Source organism: Marmota flaviventris, chromosome 15 (assembly GCF_047511675.1).
Source record: "Marmota flaviventris isolate mMarFla1 chromosome 15, mMarFla1.hap1, whole genome shotgun sequence".
NCBI lineage: Eukaryota > Metazoa > Chordata > Mammalia > Rodentia > Sciuridae > Marmota > Marmota flaviventris.
In genome coordinates this window covers 9035739-9059104 of record NC_092512.1, presented here as the reverse complement: position 1 = coordinate 9059104, position 23366 = coordinate 9035739, and the positions used below count along the sequence as shown (strand labels likewise).

Genomic DNA, 23366 nt, shown 5'->3' with positions numbered 1-23366 from the left:
ACACCTCGTGTCGGGAACTGGGGGTGGCCTGTGTCTCCCCAGGGCCAGTCAGAGCTGGGGACCCAGCTGAGAGCTATTGTCCTTGGGTCCTCAGGCTCCGGAGGGATCCTCCTGCCCCCACTCCTGCTCCAGTCCTGGTGTCAGATGCGCCTGTGTCTGAGGTGGCCCTGTGTCTGAGGTGGCCCTGTGACTTCTCACTAGAGAGCACCCACAGGCAGCGAGGGCCCAGGCTCTGCCCCGTCCCTGCCCAGCCACCTCCACTGTCACCTGGCCTCTGCTCTGGCTCGTAGCTGGGCCCGGGCACCGCAGGGTCCCCGGCACACCCAGGCCCTGGTGGCTTCCTGCAGCCTTTCCAAACTCCACGTCACTCACATGAAGGAACGGAGAGGGGAAAAGGAAAAGGAAGGTGTTTCTTCCATGAGGACAGACGCGCAGAGAGTCTTTCCCTGTTTTCCTCATTTAATGAAGTGGTTTGGGGCTTGTGTTCATCCTTCGGTTTCTAACTGAAGTCACTGAAGCCCAGGATTAATAAAGAGAGATCTTTTATTAAGTGTTATAGGCCAGGCTTTGAGCTGGGTGCTTCAACCTGTCATTTCTAATTCCCAGGACAACCCTGTAAAGTAGATTTTAATTAACTCCAGTAGGCCTGTGAGGAACCTGAGCATCAGAGAGGTTAAGTGGCTGCCCGAAGTCACACAGCTGGGAAATATAAGAGACGGATTCAAACCTGGGTTGCTGGCTCCAGGCCAGGCCCTGAGACCTCCTGGCTCCTCCTAGCCCACCCCATGAGCAAACAGTCATGAGTTCCGGCAGACACTTTGCAGGTGACTAAATCCTTAAAAAACAAAACAAAACAAAACAAAACAAAAACCCAAGGCTGGCTCATAGCATTCTACCCATTTTAAAGAGAGAGGTAAATTCTCTCCCAGGGTCCCAGGTATCTGGCAGCTGGCTTTTGACCCCTAATGTTAATTTCACACTCAATCCTCTCTCCCTGCTCTGACCCAGGGTAGATTTCTAGCCCTGGGTCGGGAGGCCCCAGTGTTTTGGGTTCCAGGGTGGTGATGAAGTTGGGGGGGTGGGGCTGGAGTGCACCCACCAGCGCTGCCTGGGCTGCCACCCTGCACGAGCTGTGGGTGCTCTCAGCCTGGACAACGGTGTGGACACCAAGCGGCCTGGGGCCGAGTCCTCTTGCTAGTTCAGTGAAGCCCGTGTGGGATGCTGGCCCAGGCGGTGAGGACAGTAGGTGTGCAGGCGCTCACCAACCTCATTTTTGTTATGAAATATTCCAAACTGTCAGAAAAAAGAGAATGGTATAAAGCCGTCCCCGACACGGTCCGCACGCGTGATAGGTGACAGGTGGGCATCGAGAACGGCCCAGACTGGACAGGGCCAGAGCCACACTCTCAGAGGCTGCACCGACCGTGAGGGTAAGGGTGAGTCAGGCAGGAGTGTCCTGTGGGTCTGTGAGCGAGCGTGTGCGTGTGCACTTGTGGGTTCGTGTGCGGAGCCTCTCACAGGACCTTGGCCTTTGACCGTGGCCAGTAGCAGCTGGAAGCTGTTGAAATGGCGAAGGCTCCAGGGCTCACACTTCAGCCTTAACACACGAAAGTGCTTTCATGTTCGCCTGGGACTTCCTTCCAAGAAATGAACCGTCACAGAGAGAATTAAGTGGAGCCCTCTTGCCACGCGGTTCCCTCCTTGGCTCCCTGCTCTCCTCTGAGGCCGGCGAGCAGTGCCAACGGCTGTGCTTTTGATCAGTTTTCCGCGGCTGGGTCCAGGCGCTGCCGGCTCAGCTGGGCTCAGAGTCAGCCCGTCCCCAGGGAGAATGGCCCAGGCCCAAGGGAGCGGCTGACACGGGCTCCTCCATTCTGACCTCGCGTCCTGTGTGATGAGCAGGACACAAGATCTAGAGAGGCGTAAACATGAGTGGGCCTGTGCCAGGGTGCAGGGGCCTGGGCCTCCCACCCAGGACCTCACCCACGTTCCACTGACCATTGTCTGCAGGACCCTGAGTCCAGGAGCAAGGAAATGCCCTGCCTCGGGCTCACACAGCACAGAGCAGCAGAGCCAGGCCAGGGAGGGCGGGGCAGAGGGATGGATGCTCCCACCTGGAAGGGTGCCCCTGGCTGGCCCGCTGTCCTGGCCGTCCCGTGTAAAGCAGCCCCAGGCTGCAGGCTTCCGTGGGCCTCAGGACCTGCCCTGTTCCTTCAGAGCTCGCTCCCCGATGGAGATGCATTCCTCGCTATGCCACCTCTGGGCACCAGAATGTGCGCCCTGGGGACAGGGGGCATGGCCCACGTGCCTGTGGCTACTCCCCGAGCTGGGCAGCAGTGGGCCTGAGGAGGAGGGGGCTGCCGGCAGGAATGAGCGTGTTCACTTCCCCAGAGACCCAGACCCCGTGAGGCACCCGCTGGCTGAGGGCAGCCCAGTTCAGCCAGGGACACACGGGTGACCTGCTGCGGGTGGATTGGTCTCTGTGGTCCTTCAGGTAACTCTGAAGAAGGAACTCTCATTTTCAGATGAGGAAAGGGAGCACGGAGAGGTGCAGCCCCTCATTTAAGGCCCCAGGAAGGAGGAGGCAGAGCTGGGACACAGACCCAATGTCTGGCTCCACACCCTGTCTCATGGCTTCCCAGAGAGAAAATTCTAGAACAAAGCTTGAGGGGCTGTGACTTGGGCCTTTCAGAATACAACTGGGGAAATCTCATGCCTTTTATTAATTTGTTTATTTTAAGCAATTTGAGGAAAGTCAAGGCCGGGCCAACAGCAAAGCAGCCTTCTACCAGGCGCTGCAGAACTCCCTGGGCGATGAGGACTCGGACGCCCGCGTGCTGGCTGCTGCCACCTGGTACTACTCCCTGGAGCACTCTGCCGACGACTACGCCTCCTTCTCCCGGGCACTGGAGAATGCCACCCGGTAGGCCAGGCCCAGGAAGACCACCTGGATGCCCAGGCTGGGTGGCCCCAGCGGCTGCTCTGAGGTGCAGGGAACAGGGGCATGGGGCCTCCTGGTTCCCCGTGTCTCCATCCAGTCTCTGGCATGGGGCAAGCAGCACCAAGGGAGGGCAGTGCTGGGGAGGGAGGGCCCGCTGCCAGGGGACACTGACCAGTGCAGTAAGGAGAAACCCAGCTCTTCCTGGGCCACTCTGAGCCCTTGGAGAGCAAAGAGTGGCCAGGCCTGTCCCAGGAGCTCTGTGGGGCGCCCAAGGTCCACGCTTCACAGAACCCACTCCATGCCAGCCTCGCATGCCCGGCCAGGCCCTTACCCTGGTGCCCTCAGACCCCGACTCTGCTGGGAAGCATCAGCTGGGGGACATGAGACTCCCCCTGCCACACTCAGCCTCCACCCAGGGCCTGGGATCCCCCTGGAGGGTCACTAGCTCAGAACAGAACTTCCTACCACCACTTGGATCTTGGGAGCGGAGAGGCTGCTTGTCCTCTAGTCGGAAGCTCTGCTTTAAATCCAGAGCCAACAGCTAGTCTGGGGGCTCATCCCTAGGCTGGACCATAAGAACCCACAGATGTCCAGTCCTTGTCCCCAAGAGACTCTCCTCAAGTCAGGACTTCCCAGCCTGAGTGGTGGGACGAGTCAAGGCCAGAGCTCAGAAAACCCAAGTTCTTGCTTCCAAGTCCTATATCTGGCTTTAAGGACAGCGTGTGTCCTAGGCTGAGGGCTGAGACCCAGGAAGGCAGTGTGGCCCAGGCAGCTTCGGGAGGAGGCGGCTGCCGTCTGACCTCTGCTGAGGCCTGCCTTCTGCCCCGGCCACACTCAGGCAATGGCCTCCCACAAGCCCGCTGCCTCCAGGCTGCTGGCATCATATGACATGTCTCGGAGACCTCCATCTTCTTCTAAAACGCACGGCTACTCTGTGGCCTGCTCTGCGGTATACTGACCGTGCCCTCACTACAGGAGGCTCGGCTTCCAGATCTTGAAGTGAGACTGGTGTCCAGGAGCTTTATCCTGGGGGCTTCTTGACCTGGGGATGCACAAGGGTGGGCTCATGGTCTGCCCTGAACCACAGCGGGTGATATCCGATCCCTGGCTCTCCCACCAGTGTGGCAGCCAAGCCACCGGAGAGTTCTGGGAGCTGGAGAGGGGTGTCCTCTGCAGGGCTGGCAGGGAGCTTGGGGGCTGAGGCGTCCCAGTCCTGGCCTGGGAGAAGGTCTGGCCTGGCCCAGCTGTCCATGGAGCTATGTGTCACCAGACTCCCTTCTCTGTCCTTGCCCATAGAGACTACTTCATCACCTGTCCCACGATCGACATGGCCAGGCTCTGGGCAAGGCGGGCCCGAGGGAACGTCTTCATGTACCATGCCCCTGAAAGCTACGGCCGTGGCAGGTAAGGGGGCCCAGGGGTGCAGGCAGTGATCTGCAGGGAGGCTGGGCAGGAGGGCTGGACAGAGGCCCAGGTCTTGGCTCCGTGGTGTGCAGCGTTCCAGAAACCTCTCTAAGCCTCTGTTCTTGTTTGTTTGTTTTGTTGTTGTTGTTGTTGTTTTGTATTAAACATGGGATGACAGTAATAGCCACTGTGTGTCACTGCAGTAAGAGAAAGCTTTGTGGAGGGGACGCACTTTGGAACTGTGGCACTAGTTGTTCACTGGTGACCCGGCCTGGGGAGGAGCTTTGTGTGGACACTACTGCCATACGTCCACCTCATTCCTCTAGGAACTGAGCGCTTAGCCGAAGGAAATGACCTCCAGAGCACACAGGGGCTTTATTCCAACCAAAGGAAAGGTTTCTTTCCCCCCAGTTTATATATCATTTTCCCAGAATAGTCCAAGACCTCATGATGGATGTCCCAGATGCAAAAAAAAAAAAAAAAAAAAAATCATCAAAATAGGGAGAGAAATGAGAGGTCCAGGAGAAAGGGGCCCGAGGCCCAGGAGAGACAGTGGGGAGCTTCCCAGAAGCAGGGGACATTGAGCAAGGGGGAGGCTCGCTCCTCGCACCTCCAGAAGCTGAGCCAAGGACGCGCAGGCTCGGCGTGGCCAGGCATGGACTTGGCCATGACCACAGAGTCAGGGGGCATGGTGAGGAGGGCCTGGGGACATGGAGATCCCTGGCTCTGCAGGAGCACTGTGACACCTGTTCTACTCGAGTGCCTTCAGCCCATAGCCTCTTGCCCACATGGAAAAACCAGGGGACCCTTCCTGGCAGGACAGTGGCCTCCACATCATGCCAGGTCCGATGAGCCACTTCCCACGGGGTGCTTCCCAAAACTGTGCTTCTCTGAGCGGCGCTACCCCATGTCAGCCTCTGGGAGCACCCCAGGGACACTGTCTGGGAACAGGTGTCCAGAAGATGCAGGAGCCGTGCTGCCTGGTTCTAAGTAAGAGCAAAGGCAAGGCTGCCACCTGGGGTCAGGGACTGCAGCCATCACACCTGGGCAACAGGAGCTGGGATGGGGGCGCCAGCTCCAGAAGGGCAGTCCAGCCCACACTCACCAGCTGTGCCATCTCAGCCAGCGCCTGTGTCTCTGATCTGTTCTCTCTCCTTGTGAATGGAGCTGAAAATGTGCCCCTCAGAGTCGGCACTAACCATCTCTGGGAAATGATTCTCTAGCTCACAGGTCTGTACTGGGTACTGTTTTGCAAGGACAGAGGGCAGCCTCATAAACATGACAATGAGCCATGTCCCTGTGGTAGGCTGAATAATGGCCTGATCCCTGCAGCCTGCAATAGCCTACAGCTGTCCCCGTGTTCCCAGCAGAGCTTCTGGGCTTCAGTTCCACAGTCAGTTGGCATGTCACGGCTCTGTGATACACAGGACAAAATGTCACCCTTCTGATGTTCTGTCAGCAGGTCAGCAGAAGCCCCAGCCTGGGTCCTGACACCTCCCTCATCCTTCCTCCGTCTTGTCCCATGGGCATTGCATAGTCTCACACCTTCTCTAGAAGAAGGGTGAGCCCAGTACAGCAAGACGCTTAGCAGGCAGGACCCGCTGCTGGGATTCCTACGCAGTATGTTGTCACCATGGCTCTATGCCGGGTCGTGGTTACAGTCTCTTTCTGTGCATAATTCATAAATTAAACCTTATCATCAATACGTATAGGAAAAACCATAGTATATGCAGGGCTCGGTGCCACCTGCCTGAGGTTTGAGGCATCCTCTTGGGTCTTGGAACTTGTCTCTGAGGATAAGGGGGCTGCTGTGCAGGCAATGATCTGCAGGGAGGCTGGGAAGGAGGGCAGGACAGAGGCCCGGTCTTGGCTCGGTGATGTGCAGCGTTCCAGAAACCTCTCTAAGCCTCTGTTCTTGTTTGTTTGTTTGTTTGTTTGTTTTATTGGATCTTGGAACTTGTCTCTGAGGATAAGGGGGCTGCCGTGCAGGAAACGAGGGTCCCGGCAGGTGTGGTTAAAACCCTGATGTGAGGAAGCCATGCTGGGTCACTGGGCGGGCTGGCCCTGCACACAGTCACTAGGACCTGGTGAGAGAGGCAGAGGGAGCCTCACTGGATTAGAGGAGGAGAGGGCCACGAGCCACAGAAGCAGCAAGCCAAAGAGTGCGGGCAGCCCCCAGAGCTGGGAGGGAAGGCATGGGCCCTCCCTGAAGCATTGGCCCATTCCCCCATCTTGACTGAGGAAGCTGATAGTGGACTTCGGGCCCCAGGTCTCTGAGAGGATGCTTGCTGTGGCTTTCAGCCTAGGTGTCTGGTCATTTGTCACAGCATCCAGGGGGCCCCTCACAGTGCTCAGGCTTTCTGGCCTCTCCAGGCACCAGGGTTGCATGGTTCCCTGAATAGAAGACTCGGCCTTTACAGCACAACACAAGATGCCCAGCGTCTTGTGCGCTGGCAGGGTTGATGTGACTGTCCGCGTTTTACAGAGGGACAGTAACTATGGCTCTTTAGGCTGCCGTGATGACACACCTTGGGCTGGACAGTTTAGGAGCCACAGGGTTTATTGCCCAGTTCCTGCAGGCTGCAAGTCCAAGCTCAGGAGCTGGCGAAAGCAGTGGCACCTGGCGAGGGCTCCTCCAGCCTCATGGACGCCTCTCGTCACGTCTTCACATGCTGGAAGGACAGCCAGGCTCCTGGGGCCTCTTATAAAGATGCCGTTCCCATCTACAGGACCTCCACCCTGTGGACTGGTCACCTCCCAAGGCTCTACAGCTTAACACCAACTCAGCAGGGTTGGTCTTGGGGGGACACAAGCATTCAGGCCATGGCAGAGGCCCTGAAGTCCAGGGGAGTCACCATTGTCCCCGAGGACCACAGCTGGTTGGATAGAGCAGCATGCTGCCGTCACTTCTCTGAGCCTGGGGACCCTTCCCACTAACACCCATGGTCCCCGCTGAGAGTCCTCATAACCCCAGCCTGACCCAACTCCTAGGTCCCAACAACCGCTCCAGTCATGGGAAGGGAGCTGCGTGGCAGCCACGGCTCTGGGGAGAGGCGTGCAGAGGAGGGACAGGGACGTCAGCTACATGCTAGGGTGGAGAGGAAGGAGCCCTGGTATTCCAGGGGCAGCAGCCACCCACATCTGGAGGCCGCTCACTTGGGGACACTGGCTCCTGGAGTGAGCCTCAGCAGTCCCAGGCCAGGCCACATCCACTGGCCGGCTGCACTGCACTCCCGTGGGTGTGTCTGCCTCACGCTTAGGGCCCAGGGGACAGCAGAGGGGAAGCCCTGCTGCAGCCAGCTTGGCTCCTCAGAGGCCTCCACCCCTGGGGCCCTGGCCCCAAACTTGGCAGTGGAAAAGAACAAGGAATACATCGGCACGTGACAGCAGAAATCAAGCAAGACAAATGGGAGCCCTCAGGTTCCAGCCGGAACGGTGGTGCCCGGCCCCCCTGGAGCAGGTTCCCAGGCAGCGCCATGGGGGCCCACAAACCGGGGCCCAGAACAACCCAGATGCATGTCTCAGGCAGGCGCTGGAGGCCAGAGGTCAGAGACCAAGGTAGGGAGGGCCACAGTGCCACAGGGCTCCACAGGTGCTCCCAGGCCCCTCTCTGGCTGCTGTGGCCCCCAAGCCTCGTAGATGGCAGGCTTCTTCCTGCGCATCCTCACCATGTCTTCCTTTGGGTGCGTCTGTCTCTGGGTCCAAATTTCCCCTTTCACAGGGACATCAGTGGCTGGATCAGGGCCCAGCACAGTGACGTCATTCAACTCAGTTGCCTCTATGGAGAAAGACCCTCGCTCTAGGTTCTGGGGCTTAGGGCTCCAACGTGTCCTTTGGAGAGGACAGGGTTCCTACACGACACCTGCTCCTCTGTAGGATAACAGCCGGGACAGGGGCTCCGAGGGCGAGGGCCTGGGTGGTGTGGCTGGGCCGGGGACTGGGGCTCCGAGAGGAGAGTCCTAAGCAGAATAAACCGCACCTGTCTCCCGCGGCTGGTCTGGGCTTCTCTGCTGCTGGGTGGCCTCTCCTGCCCTTCCAGGGTTGGGGCTGCCGGGTCCCTGCACTGCTCCAGGACCCTCCCAAGGGCAGCCGCATCCACGCACCATCCCCACAGCTGCCTCACGAGTGTGCACGGCTCTCTGCTTCCCAGAGCCCTGACCTCCAGGCACAGATGGGGACTGGTGGGTGCTCAGAGGTTGTACACAGGACAGACGCTGGCCCAGCCACCTCACTGACAGGTGGGAAAGGGTCCTCAACACTCCAGGCTTTAGACTCCTTGGTGGGAGATGAGGTCCTGAGACTGTCTTTGTTGGAGCAGGGACCCCACAAGGACCCTTGAGGTGGAGATCAAGGTGGGCTCAGCACCTCCCGGCCCCTCCCTCATCTTGCAGACCCAGCTTCAGTGACCATCCCAGGCCACTCTGTGGGGGAAGGTGTGAAGGCCACTGGGCTCGGTCGCCTCAAGGGCACCTGTGGCTCACGTTCTGCCACAGGAGACACTCTCAGGGCCACTGCGTCATCTGAGATGTTGACACACGTGTTAAGAAAACTGGTGTCCTCGAAAGGCAGGGACTCTGGTATCGCTGCATTGGGTGAGGAACGTGCCCTTGACCCTTATCAGCAAGTCACACAGCCCTTGGTGACTCAGTTTTTTATCTGAACAATGGGCACAATGACAGGACCTGCCCCTGAGGGATTATGACCAGCACTCTGAGAACAGAACAGGGCCTGGCACTCCATGGGGACTAGGAGCACCTGCCATCCCGGCTGTCAGAACGTGTCCCCAGTGACTCCTGTGCAAAACTTCCCTCCCGCCACATCGCAGCATGGGCTTCTCTGCTGCCCATGGGATGGGCACAGGAAGGCGCTATCTGTGAGCAGGTGGCAGCAAGAGCTGAGTGCTGGCCAGTTAGCCCTTCTCCAAGGCCTCTCTCCGTCCCTCTCCTTCCCTCTATTCCTCTCTCTTTCCCTCCTCTCCTCTCTCTCTCTCTCTCTCCCCCCTCCCTCTCCCTTTCTCTCTCCTTCTCCCTCTCTCTGTCCGACTCTTTCCCTCTCCTTCCCTCCTCTCCACCCTCTCTCTTTCTCTCTGTCTCTCTCTCCCTCTCCCCCTCCCCCTCCCTCTCTCTCTCCCTCTCCCCCTCCCCCTCCCTCTCCCTCTCCTCTCCCTCTCCCCTCCCTCTCCCCCCTCTTCCTCTCCCTCTCCCTCTCCCCCTCCCTCACCCCCTCCCTCTCCCCCTCCCTCTCCCTCTCCCTCTCCCCCTCCCTCTCCCTCTCTCCCTCCCTCTCCCCTCCCCTGCCCTGGAGCTGTCACACCTCTCAATTTATTTCTGGCTCAAATCTACACACTTAAAATATCTGAGTGTGCTGCACGGGGCCATCTGTCTCGAGCCTCTGTGTCTGCTGCATACATTAGCTTTCCTGGCAACGGCTGGCAGACACACACAGTGGGTCCTTGCTTTCTTACAGACTGTCCCTAATGGCTGCAGCATAACTGCGGGTCTCTAATTGCCCCTGGATCAGGGGTGAGATTTTCATCCCTGAAACGGGGCCAGCTGGCCGCCGCGAGGAAAGACTAGGCATGAGGCTGGGGCGGGGGGCAAAGACCCTGAACCCCACAGCGTGAAGGGAACATCCAAGTCTCAGATTCAGATGATCACAGGATGCAAGTGTATCAACTCACTCCTTGCTTCTAAAGATGAACAAAAGCCCAGGGAGGTGATGGGGTTATAGCCCAGTCCCAGAGCTAGTAAGTGGCCCCTGGACTCATTTCCTGTCACCTGTGTTCTCTTCCATTTTTTCAGTGGCACCCATTTCAACCAGAGCCCTGCTGAGGGCCCGCCGTGGCCCAGTCCACTTAATAATTGTGTGACCTGGGGCCAGTCACCTAACCTCTCTGAGCCTCCTCAGTTATACCTTGTTGGAGTAATAACACCTGTTCCATAGAACTGCTGGGAAGGTCCAGGGGACGGACCTGGACAATGCTCAGCCCAAGGCTTTATGTGTGCAGTAGGAATACTCATGCATTGGGCAGGGATTGTAGCTCAGTGGTGGAGTGCTTGCCTTGCATGTGTGTGAGGCACTGGGTTCGATTCTCAGCACCACATATAAATAAACAAATGTTCATAAACTCTCTCTCTCTCTCTCTCTCTATATATATATATATATATATATATATATATATATATATATGAAAGAAATATGTGTGCGTGTGCGTGTGTGCATGTCTGGCAGCCTCTGGTTACCAAAGCTATTGACCTGAGGGTTGAATTAACTAGGGTTTGGACCTGATCCTGTCTGAACTGTTATTGCTCTTTGCGTCTGAGCAAGTTCCCCTACCTCGTGAGTCAGGCGTCGGTGCCTCTTCTTCACAGCCTGGATACTGGGGGTGTTGCTGTTAGACCTGGCACCTCGTAGACATTCGACGTTTGGCAGCTAAGGTTATTTTCCTTTTAGGAAAAACTACCACTGATAGGAAAATGAGTAAGTAAGAAAGACTAAAGCAGCAGCAATGCTCCTCCTTTGTACCTTGTCCCAACTTTGGAAAACAAAGCTGTAAATCCTCGACTTGAGGTGTTTTGTGCAGCTCTGCATGTGCGTCCTGGAGACTTTGGTGGATTCCAGGGGCCTTGACTCTTCCAGATCCACATATCATCTTTTCAGACAGTTTAATGGGTCTCCTGGAATTAACAAGCCAAGGAAAATATTGGGGGACTGAATTCTTGAGTTGGGTCCACAGGCCTGGCTCCATCCTGGGTGATTGACAAGCTTACTTCTCAGAACAGGCCAAACAATCATTTTCCAAAACTGACCACTCCGGCCTGGTGGCGTATTAGGGCTTGCTTTGAGCTTCCTCTTCAATCTTTTTTTTTTTCTTTTTTTTTGGTACCGGGGATTGAACTCAGGGGCACTCGACCACTGAGCCACATCTCCAGCCCTATTGTGTATTTTATTTAGAGACAGGGTCTCACTGAGTTGCTTAGTGCTTTGCTGTTGCTGAGGCTGACTTTGAACTTGTGACCCTCCTGTCTCCGCCTCCCCAGCTGCTGGGATAACAGGCATGTGCCACTGCACCTGGCTCCTTTTCAACCTTGATTCAACCAGTACCTGCTGATGCCTTTTCTGCCACAAACTCTCCTCCAAATCCTGGCGCTAGGTCAGCCACACAGCGAGGGCTGCCAGCCAGAGACTGTACCGTGGAGTAGGGCTGATGGGCAGGTGGGAATAGGGTGCAAAGATGTCCAGCTCACATGGATCAGCAGACTAAGTTCAGATAACAGCACTGGGAAGGAGTCTCACTAGGGTGCTCCAGTCAGCAGAACCTTCTGAAAGGTGGTGTTTGAACTGGGAACTGTGATGTGAAAAGGTTTGGTCCTAGCATAGAAATGAACAGTGAGTCATCCTAAAAGAAGAATCGTCAAATACCAACACCCTGAGTGGGAAATGGCCCAGTATGTTTATGGATAAAGAAGACCAGGAGAGTGTGGGAGATATGGGGAAGACAGGGTCTTGTGGTTCAGTGGGAGTTTGTAGATCCTAGCAGGCAGAGTTAGTATTCTATATGAATATGATGTGAAATAATTGAAAAAAATCAAAAAGATGTTAGAGATGTGGATAGGACTACGTTATTTAAAGTAAACCCAGGAGTTCATTTTTAAAGGATTGCATAACAAATCCTTTTGCAAAACAGCCATTTGTGAAGTATGTAATTACTTCCTGATTGATTCATAGGCAGCATCTAAACTCATTAGATTTGCCCTTTTGTGTCCCTTGTTCCTAAGTGACTTAGCAATTCCTCAACTTCGAAAAACGTGGAGAAGAAGCCCGGGACCAGGATTCTCATCCCCATGCCCTAGTTTTCTTGGGAGGATGGTTTTTGGAGACGTGGGCCTGATATAAGGAGGGAGTGAGGTCAGTGGAGTTCCTCTTGCCAATGGAGCAACCTGGACAGAAGTCCCTGCACCCGTAGGCGCTGTGCCAGCCCGACGGAGGACTGGCGGGCCCTGGGTCCCTCCCAGCACAAGCGCCTCTCTCCCTCCATCCTCAACAGAACAGTCAAGAACTTCTGTCATGCAAAACCTCGTGTTCCTTCTGTCAAGAAAGATTTCTCTCAGCTGGACATGAGCCCAGGCTCAGCCCTCCTTCCGGCGGAGGCCACTTCCCGGGGACACCACCTCGGTCATGTGCTTCCTGATGAGCCCAAACATGGTGTGGGTTATGGCTCCTGATGTGGAAAGTGGAACTCAGTCAGGAACTTGCGCAACAGAGAAGCTCTGAAATGCAGGTGGCTTCTGAGATGCTAAGAGTAAGGCTCAGTCCCCTCCCTGTCCCCAGTAGCACCAGCAAAGCAGAGGACAAGAACAATGTGAGGTCAGGGGAATTGTGTAAAAAGAACCAGGGCTCTGTCTCCTGGACAATGGCGGCCACTACTTTTTCTCAGCTTGGCCTTTTTCCCACCTTACTCCAGTAATTATTGTAAAAGACACATGACTTCCAATCACTGGCTGAGAGACCACCAGTGTCACCAGCCCCTTTAGGATGTGATCTCCAATTCTTCTGGCCTTTCACAACCTGGAGCCTTCAGGAGCTCAACAAGCCTGTCATTTAGTGGCCCCACACTTTGAATTTTCCATATCAGGAGAAATTCCAATTTCACTTCTCTGTATAACATAGTCATCTGCAGAACTCCCAGACCAGAGTGCTGGGAATTCATCACCTGGCCATCCTCACGCTCCACCCATCCTCCACGCAAAGCACGGAGCCACCCAGTGATGCCAACTGCACCGACACCGCCTGACATTCTGTGCTCACTTCTTCCACCCGCTGACACCACTCCTCACCAAGGAGCATGCGCATAGCCCCTCTAACTGTGCAAAGCTCCTGTCTACTTCGTTGCCTGAAAAGAGTGGTATCTTTTATCTCCCCTCTTACGGTGTTTTGTAAGTGGTTCTGTCACCTGATAGGACTTGTCTTTCATGCATGATGTATTTATGTTTGAAACCCTTGGCTCACCTGCATTTCCTGTTCACCCCCTGAGTTCCTTGAGGTAGGGGCCACCCTGCTCACCTTCCCACGCCCAGCATTCATCAGCAGGACACAGTGCACATTTGGCCACTGTGGGCAGGGAGGGTTTCAACCCTGACATCCACATCTCACCTGCCACAGTCCTCAGTGAACAGAATGCGTGCCCTGGAACTAGAACAACACACACACACACACACACACACTCTCACACACACACACTCACACAAAACTGTGCCCAGGGCTGTGTGGCTGGTTGGTTCTTCCCAAACTCTGGCTAAATGTAACTTCACCAGCATTAACTCCCACTTGGGTAGCAATTTCCAGTTTTCTGAGGGATTTCCTTCCACCCCGAGCATCGAGGGATACCCTGTGGGAGGCTGAGCAGGGATGGTCAGACCCACTTCTGGTAGGAAAACCAGGGTGCAGAGAGCCCGTGGTGGAAGTGGGGTTTGAGCTGATCTTGTCATCTGGGCAGGGAGCTCTCTAGCCCACATCTGCTGCTCCGTGACAATGAGAAGAAGCAGCTGTGGCCTCCACATAGCATAGGTAGTTGTCAGAGCAGGGAACATCTTGACTCCTTAATTCTAACTGCAGTAAACAGCATCTGGAAGCTAAATATCACCAGGCTGACCACATGCCTGTCCAGCGCCCCTGGCCCGGGCATATGATTCAGCAGCAACTGAGCAGAGTGTGTAGAAGCCAAGCCCAGAGCACATGCTGCCCACCCTCGGCTCAGGGGCTTCTCCCTTACCACGTCAGGCACCTGCTGGGTCTCCTCTGCAGACACTGACTCCAGACCCCTCTTCCTCCTCCAGAGGGCCTTGGGACTCTCACAGGTTGGCCTCTGATCCTGTGTTCCCTCCTCCATGCCTCCCACTTGGAGTCCCTCCTCCAGACGTCTGCCTTCCACAGCTTCAAATAGCTCCAGGATCCTAATGGAGGCCAGCCCAGCTAAGGAAGAAACACAAGTCCTCACCCACAGCGGGCTCACACATCAGACTGCCTGGGGGCTGGAGGGCCAGCCCTCCCCCAGAAGCACTGTTCCCCAACCCTTTGAGGTCACAGGCAATGTGGGTCCGAGCCAGCTAGCGCCAGTGCCCAAGGCCCAGCTGGGATCATCTCCGTCCCACTCTGGTTCAATGAAGTCACTTTAGGGGTTTGAAATTGACCATGGCTGCAGTATTTACACCATGGAAATCGGAAAATGCTACTGCTGCGGTAGCCAGCTGCTGACCCCTCCCCAGCACACCATAGGCACAGACTTTCTCGAGAATGTGACAGCGGTCAGGAGCCTCTCTGAAAGAAGGTGTGCATGCTCAGCTTCCTGAGGACTGAGGGGGAGCCTCAGGCATGGCGTCACGTCTACAGCCCCGTGGTGGACCCCGGGAAGTGGCCCTCACTGTTGACCTTCCAGTCCTGTCTTGGGAAGGGACAGGGAATGGGTCTGTGGGCCAGAAATTGCCGATGGCTGGAAATGTGTTGCTGCCCAGCCTTCCTCAAGGCCTCAGGTGAGCCTGATGGCGTCACCACTTCTCAGATGCGGCCCAGGGATTGCTGGCCACTGCTCTTCCTGCCTTGGTCCCCTCTCTAGAGTCCCCTTTCCAGACTACCTTTGTTGGTCAGGACTGTGCAGATATTAAGGGACCGTGCTGGGAGTAAAGGAGGCCGGGCTCCCGTCTCAGGGCTGTGCCTGCTCACCAGGCCACTTGGCACGCAGCGTTCTTTGGAAGAAACAGTAGAGCAGGCTGCTGTGGCAGGCAGAATACTGTCCTCAAGACGTCCACGTCCTGAGCCCTGGTACCTTGTCAAGTTGACATGTTACCTCACAGGGCGAAGGGACTCTGCAGGTCCGGCAAAGGGTCAGGGCCTTGAGAGGACAGATGATCCCTGTAGGCCCTGTCTAGTGCCTGAGTCCTTGAAGGGAGCAGTGGGAGGCAGAGGAGGTGTGGGAGAGAGGGGCCTACGGTGTGAGGACGACGGAGGAGGCCGGGCCCCTAGTGCTGTGAACGGGCTTCGCAATGGGGACCTTCACCTTCCCCCCAAGCCATCCAAACCTGCTGTAAACCTAAGGAGCAGCAAAAATCCCCCCACCATCCCCCAGGAGGAGTGCAGCCTCTGGCCTCTGTTCTAGAAGGGCCTCTGGGGGAGCTGCCGCTCTGCCGTCCTCCCCGTGAGCCGAGTACAGCCTGGAAGAGGGGAAAGGAGGGGTGGTCCATGCTGACCTATAGGGTCCTCCCTTGGGCAGACCAACAGCGTGGAGCTGGGACCAAGTAGGTTCCGGGTTGAACCCTGGCTCTCCACGTCACGTCACTTTATCTTTCGGAGCCCTGGGCTGTTGCCTGGAAAGAGTGTGGGTGCAGCACTGAGCTCTCCAGCTGCTGTGGAGGTTGGCAGACTTGAGGGTCAGGGGCCCAGCATGGAGCCTGTCCATCCTGAGCGCTCAGGAGATGGTGGCTCTCAGCAGACACGGAGAATGCCGAATCCCAGAGGCCGGGCAGTGGGAATGGGAGGGGACGGTCAAGGCAAGAAACTTCCAGTAGACAGGAGAGGAGAGAGAAGTCTGATTGTTGAGGTTTCTTTTTTCTATTTTTGATTGTTGAGATCCATTGTGTAGTGTGTTAAAGACAGCTAATAATTTCAAAATATCACTGAGTCAATTTCTAATGCTCTTATCACAACAAGTTCAAAAAGTTGAATATTTGCTATCTTAGCCAACCATTCACATTGGGCTCAAGGACCCCAGCAGGGCTGGGGCGTGGCTCTGTGGTGGGGCACCTGTGCCGTGTGTGAGCCCCTGGGCCCACCCCAGCACCGCTCACCAAGCCACAGCGCCACTCCTATCTGCAGGTATGTCAATATATAATAAAGTAAATTAATTAAAAACAAATTGATAAAACAGACACCAAGTAAAGCTGGCAGCCTTGGGTCCCAGGAGCCTGCAAATTTCCGGGACGTTTGCTGTTTCCGGCTGCCCTCTAAGAGCTTCAGTGTCCTTGATGTTTGCCACCTGAAGAAATCGCAGAGACACCACAGCCTGTGTCTGTGCCTCGTTCTGTACATCTTAGGGACTTGGTCCCTTCACAGCTGCCTTCCAGACTGGGGCCCAGGGCCGAGGCGCAGTGGCCACGGCCCTGAGAGTGACGGACCCGTGAAAACCCCGCTGCGCGACCAGCAGCCATGTGCAGCAGCTCCTCTGACCTGGTGAGGAGACTGAGTCACAGAGACGTCAAGGCCTCTTACACAGTAACGCCGGCAGCGAGTCCCAGGGCGGAGTCAGCTGAGTCTGTTCATGTCGTCCTGTGCCCTGGGCCAGGCACCTGTCACTCACGGTGCTCACAGTGGTGGTGGGGGACTGGCTCAAGCCCACAGGAGCCCAGCCAAGCCAGCAGCCTAGCGCCAGGCCCTGCTGTTAAGGAAGGGCCCTGGACCTGTGCAGTCACTGGGGCCCCAGGCTGAGCAGCAGGGACAACAGGAAAGGCTCCCCTTCAAAGCCCTGGGCTAGGGTCCCCTTTCCCAGCCTCCTGGCCATCACAGTGAGTCACACTGAGTCACAGCTAGGGCCAAGCTGGCCTGAGAAAGCAGCGGACTTCACCTCATGTGACCTTCCTCCACACGGATCCCTTTGTCTAAGTAAAGGGATACCCACCCTGCCCCAGCCCTTGCCCAGCACCCCTGTCCAGAGGCCCATCTGCCTGTCACCTGTACCATGGGAGCTGCGGTGACCACGTGAGCCTTGGCAGAGAGGGTCCTCTCCTTAAGGGCAGGAGTGGAGGTGGGGGAAGGAACTGAGACCACCCTAGGGTTCAGTAACTCACAGGAAGGGTTGACAAAGTTCTCTGCAAGTGGCAGTACCCATGATAGTGATCCTCTCTCTGCATGTGCTCCTCTCTCCGCACCCACGTGTGACAGCATACATGAGCATTGCCATCCAGGATGGCTCCACCAAGTCGGGTGTTTGGATTTTTTATTGGGGCATCATTATGATTGATTGGTTGCCCAAGTGGCCATCTGTCACAGGCTGAGCAACACTGACACAAGCCTCACCAGAAATCACATACATGGTGTTTCTGGCTTGGCCATACCCAACCCAAGACTGTGCTGTATGGCCACATACCCCCTAGGATCCAGTGCAGTCAGCCTCTCCCCTCAACAAAGCACCCATCAACAAAGCCTTTTACTACCAGAGCCCAAGGACAAGGCCAGACCTGTCTTGGAGCAAAGCCAAGTTCTTTCCCATGAAACTGCAAATCCCTCCCAGATTTCCCTCTTTCACAACCTCCCAGATTCACAACTCAGACCTAAGTACACAGGATTCCCTGTGTCACCCCGACTCAGCCATGCAAACTCTGAACTGGCTTCCAGATCTTCTCCCCTCGTCTGCCAGCTGCTCACTAGAGATCCAGTTCAGTGACATATGTTTATTGAGTAACTACCACATACTGGGTGCTAGAGTGGGCTGCATGGATGAATGCCAACCTCGAAGGGTTGCAAGCTCCTGAGTTATACAGGAAGAAGAGCTAGGACAGACCAGGGGCTCAAAGCTCAGGTTGTTTTCATTACTTTGATCAGTGACTGGAGGAGTAAGTAAATATGCAATGATAACAAAGTGTCATGGTTGGCACACGGTCAAGTGGACATTCTCTTGGAGAGGTGCTCACAGGCATTGTTCCTCAGCACTGGTGAGCCCCAGGAGCACCAGAGTCAGCATCTGTCCCGAGGGGCCATGGACTAAGGGCCCAGCCAGATCTCAGCTAGGCTGAGCTCCGAGCAGGAATCCTAAAAATGCAAAGAGTGGAAAGGTGCTTGTCGGGGAGGAATGTTGGTTTTGGCTCATCTGGTTTCCCCAGGGTCTCGCACCCCCTGAATGCTCGCCTCTTCCTTCCCTGTGTGCTTAGCCTGGAGTTGCTGGTGGATGTGCAGCACGCCTTTGGCCTTCCCTTCTACCCAGGCCACCAGGGGCAGTTTTCCCTGGAGGAGAAAAGCCTGTCGCTGAAGGTCATGCAGTACGTTTCCAACTTCATCAGATCTGGGTGAGTGGACCTCGTCCTGAACCCTACCCTCATGATCTCCCGCACCCCCATATCCATGTTCACATGGAGGCCACCTTTGGCATCGGTGGATCCACCCTCTTCTCCCTGGACAGGGATTGCTGGCCACTGCTCTTCCTGCCTTGGTCCCCTCTCTAGAGTCCCCTCTCCAGACTACCTTTGCATAGATTGATCTTCATGAAGAAAGCTGCAGTTATAGCCCTCTCTTGTTCAGTCACATTTGATGGCTCTAGATCGGGGCTTCCCAGTCTCAGCACTCCTCACCCTCAGCACTAGTCACCCAGGAGGCATTGACTGCATCCCTGGCCTCTACCCACGAGATGCTGGTGACACACACCCTCCTGCTCATGAGATCAAAATGTCTCAGACGTTACCCCATGTCCCTCTGGGGGCCAGATCACTGGGAGGAGAGCCACTCTGCTCCTGGGGAGGCCGGGGCTGGGTGCCGGGGCCTTAGGATCTCAGCTGCAGTGACTCTGGGCCCTGCTGGTCTGCCCCTGGCCCTTCCTCCCAGCTGCCTCTGGTCCAGCCTAGGGCTCACTGTGCTCATGCCTCTGCGGCTCGGGGGCCCGTGCTTCCTCCTCCTGGTGGTTTGCTTGGTTCCCTTCACCTTTCGCGGCATGTGTGTGGATTCCCTAGAACTGTGCTAGAGCCCTGGAAAGGTAACAAGGAAGAACCTCCTGGCCCAGCTGTGGGCTGTTGACAGCCTGCAACAGTGAGACCAAGCCCACCCCACAGCTGGACCAAGGAAGGCTTGGCACAGTTGCTATGGAGGTTGAGCAGGAAAGTTTCCCCAAAGAAGTGACTTTGACCCTGTCCCTGGAAGGATGAGTAGAGCCTTCAGATGAATGAGGCATGGCTCACCGGAGAGGGGACCGGGCTGGGCCACTGCCCGCAGTACCCAAGAGCACCTTGTGTGGTGGGGGCTGGAGGCAGGGCCTGTTGGGAGAGGGCCTGGCTGGGGTCTGGGATGGAGCCCAGGTCTCAGCAGATGTGATGGCCTTTTCCTGGGGAAGTTGATTGGCGGTTGGCACGGTAGCAAGCATGCTCCCTGGCTCTGGGCCCAGCCTCCTGCCCAGGTCTTGACAAACAAGGGCATTCCAGAGACTGGCCATGTGTCCAGATCCAAAAGTGTCATGGTAGAAAGGAAACTGAGGCCTCCTGATCGCACAGACAGGAGGGCACACTGGGTTCTGAGTAATGGCACTGGGAGGCCAGCCCAGGTCTCTTCTGCAGGAATGGTCTGAGCGAGGCAAGCTCAGAAAGCCTTGTCCCTAATGCTCTGCAGGGCCTGGTGCAGGTCACAGCCCCCGAGCCAGACTGGGCGGGTTCACACGTGGTGTCAAGACCAAACGCACATAGGAAGCCATCCCAAGTGATAACAGCAGGCAGTTTTCCCTCGTGGATAGATATGGCCTTTCTCATTTACCAGAAATCCCAACTACCCACACGAGTTCTCACGGAGAGCTCCTGAGTTCGCCGCCCCCTGGCCCGACTTTGTGCCTGGAGCCGGTGGAGAGAGCTACAAGGAATTCAGCGCCCTGCTCCCCAGTCGTCAGGGCCTGAAGCAAACCGACTGCTCCTTCTGGTCCAAGTACATCCGCACTCTGAAGGCCTCTGCAGGTAGTGGGTCACAGCGTGGGTGGGAGCTGGGGTGGGGCTTGAGCTCCATCCTGCCGCTGGCTGTGCGGGGCCTGGGCTGCATGCCCCGGGCTGCGGGGTGCTGATGCCACGGCCCCTCCCAGGAGCTGCGCGTTGTCTGGGGAATCCTTTTGCCAAGAGCCTTCTGTTCTGATGGGGCTGGAAGGGGAAGCTAGAGAGGGGTCCAAAGAGAGGCACTGGGGGACCAGACCTGAGAAGCGATGTGGGGAGGTGGGACAGGGACCAGCATCTGGCTGGAAACCAGGAGGACTGGTATGGGAGAAAGGAAAGACCCCGAAGCTCATCCTCACAGTCCTCAGGGCTGGGTGGGAAGTCTCAGAGAGGCAGTTCTGGCCAGGGTAAAAGCAGGCATCTCTACCTCTTCCTGTTGTGGAGTTACTAAGGAGAGAGAATGGATCACAACGAAGGCATGAGGATACAGAGATAAACATGACACCCCTGAGAATCTTCTAGAAGAGTGGGGATGGTAATGACTTGACCAATCATTGCCCTTTAGCTCTCCTGGCACCATGCTGTAAGGCTGCTGCACCAGGACTGGTGGGAGCCCAGGAGGGAGGACTCGTCTCCCCTGCAGAGGTCCCCCCGGGGGAGGTGACACTCTGGCTCAGAAATTCAAAATGGCAGTTCTTCAGGAAGGGAGGGACAGGAATGAATGAAGCATCAAACAGAAAAGTGACCTTGTCCAGCACATTTCAGATCATCAACTCTGCTTTTACCTTCCAAGGCGAGGTGGCTCTGGTTGACAAGTACTATGGTACCCTTAGCACATCCTTACAGCTGGGAGATGAATCTGGTGTCCCAACCACCAGAAATGCCCCTCTGTGGGCCATTGGGAGGGAATGCCCATTGGGGGCTGGGGCATCTTTGGGTCAAAGGGAGGAGGACGGTGGGGAGGTCCTGATCAGGTCGGGATCCGTCTGCCCTGCCCTTCTGTTTCAGCTGGAGCCAGGGACGAGCAGCTGACAGGGGATGAAGAGGAGCTGACAGCGGGAGCTGAGCAGACAGAAGACCTCCTGGGGCCCCGAGAGCCAGGCCCTAAGAGCTACAGCAAGTGACCAGCCCCTGAAACACCCACCCACCCGGCAAACCCCACCCGAGTCTGCCCACCACATTCCCCTCATTCTCTAGAATAAGCCACTTGCTTTCAATAAAGTGTCTATTTGCAGTGAAGCATCGCTGACTGAGTTGTGATTTCAAGGAAATTCTTGGAAAACGCTGCACTGGGGCTTAGTGATCCTCCTGGTGTTTGAATTCCAGTTCCTGGGCTTCAACAAATATTTATGGAGCATCCAGTGGGCACCAGGCCTGGAACTGAGTGCTGGAGAAGAAGGAACTCGCACCTCCAGGAGGAGAGAAAGCCAGACAAACAGAAGATGGTGACACAGAAAACAGGGACCTATTGAGGGCAGGCCCCAAGTGACGCGGTCCCACCTGAGTAGTGGGAAAGATTTATTAGGGAAGGTTCAGAATGTAGGTAGGAGACCAACTCCAGCAGGAGCAACAGTGAGCTCTGAGTCAAGGCAGAGAAGGTGGAGATGGGGGAGCAGCAGAAACATGGACCCAGCAAGACGTAGAACCAGCCGTAGGACTTGGTTCCTGTGAGAGGGAGCAGGCGCAGAAAATAGGGCTTCTGTAGCTTTCGGGTCCTGAATAAGCAACTGACTAACCGATTTTCTCATTCACCTTCCTAAGGGACTCACTTGTGAAAGCAAATCTTCTGTTTAAAACTCTCTCACCGCCCTACTCTCCTCCTCCCCTGCACCCTCCACACACCCCAGAGTAAGAGCAGGTGGAATTAGTTATCAGTCTCTGTCATTTACACGGTGCATCATGCAATGTGCTCACACCTATCATTTCAGTTGAGTTCAGCCCAAACTCAGTGATGATTTGTAGGCAGCGTGGGGCTCAGGGAGGCTCGGGGTGTGCTAAATACACACCTTAGATTCTGAGGGGAACAGATTTTTGACTCAGGACTCTAGGTGAAGGGAACATTCCCCCCCCTGGAAATAGCACAGGAGGCTTCTCCTCACCAATACCTTGGTGGGGGCTTTGAAGTCAACAGACCTGGGTGTAGGACCACACTTGCCCAGGTGTTTGGGTGACCTGCAGTGCTCCCTCTGACCCAGTGGTTCCATCCTAGGCCTTTATTAGACTCACCTGGGAACTTTTACAAACCGTAATGCCCTGGCCACATACCAGGCCAGTAAGATCATAATCCCCAGGTTCTGGTGCCCAGGCATTAGGAGTGTCAGTGCATAGTCAAGGAAGGACAACACCTTTCTATCCCTGGGCTTGAGTTTCCTCACCTGTAGAATGGATTCAGTTAAGCTTTCTGGTGACCAGCACTTGCCAGGTATAAGATGGAAGCAATTTTATGTTTTTCCCACCATTCCACATCTGTGGCAGCCAGAATTATGCACCCCCCGCCGAGCTGTATGAACCCCAACACCCAGAAGGTTTTAGATGGTGTTACAGTTGCAAATCAGCTGAGCTTACCTTACCCAGAATTACTCAGATTAATCCAACATAATCCAAAGAATCATTAAAAGTGGATTAGAGAGGCAGAGAAGAGGAGCAGAGACAGGGTAGCAGGAGAAGAACTTGGCCGCATGTTGCTGATTTTGACAATGGAAGGAGTGCACCATGGTCCCAGGAATGTGGTCAGCTTCTAAGGCTGGAAAAGGCAAGAGAATGGATTCTCCAGAAAGGAACGTGTCCCATTAACCACCTGATTTTAATCACAGTAGAGATTCACTTTAGATTTCTCACCTACAGAACTGTAGCACAATACTATGTGTTGTATTAAATCTATGTCTGGTAATTTGTTATAGCAGCCACAGAAATATAATACATCATTATACCTGTTTGGGATGAATGTCATATCCTGTCCTTAGATCAAACCTCTGGCATAGCTAGCTTATTATTTTTCTGATAATAAAAAAAAAATCCACTCCAGTGTAATAGCAAACCCCCCAAATTCATCCTCACCAGCCTTGAAAATGCATAGTTTACATTCTTCCATATGGTTGGATTCGGGGGATGGACCATGTTGGTGGAGCTGGTTTTTGACCACCCACTCGGAAGCCCAACAGGTGCGTGCACTCTGGCACTGCTGGATGACATCTGCTATTTTGTTCTTGACCTACAAAACCTGAGATTAAAAAGCATCCCATTTAACATCCTGTTTTGATAATAATGCCTACTTGGCAGATTTGCCTGTTGATTAAAGATGCGGATGCGTGTGAACAGAGAACAGTGGTGTGCAGTGCAATTCACAAAGCCCCCGTAGTTCA

General features: G+C 55.5%; 1 protein-coding gene across 1 annotated transcript in view; it reads left to right on the top strand.

Moving 5' to 3' along the window:
- Tg (thyroglobulin) overlaps nucleotides 1-21243 on the top strand; it is a 213923-nt gene extending 192680 nt beyond the window's left edge. The window contains exons 44-48 of the mRNA XM_027950368.3: nucleotides 2739-2920; nucleotides 4235-4342; nucleotides 18259-18393; nucleotides 19844-20034; nucleotides 21013-21243. Coding sequence (XP_027806169.2) covers nucleotides 2739-2920; nucleotides 4235-4342; nucleotides 18259-18393; nucleotides 19844-20034; nucleotides 21013-21128 — 732 coding nt within the window. The 3' untranslated portion in view covers nucleotides 21129-21243. The remainder of the gene's footprint in view (nucleotides 1-2738; nucleotides 2921-4234; nucleotides 4343-18258; nucleotides 18394-19843; nucleotides 20035-21012) is intronic.
- Nucleotides 21244-23366: the final 2123 nt, after the last annotated feature.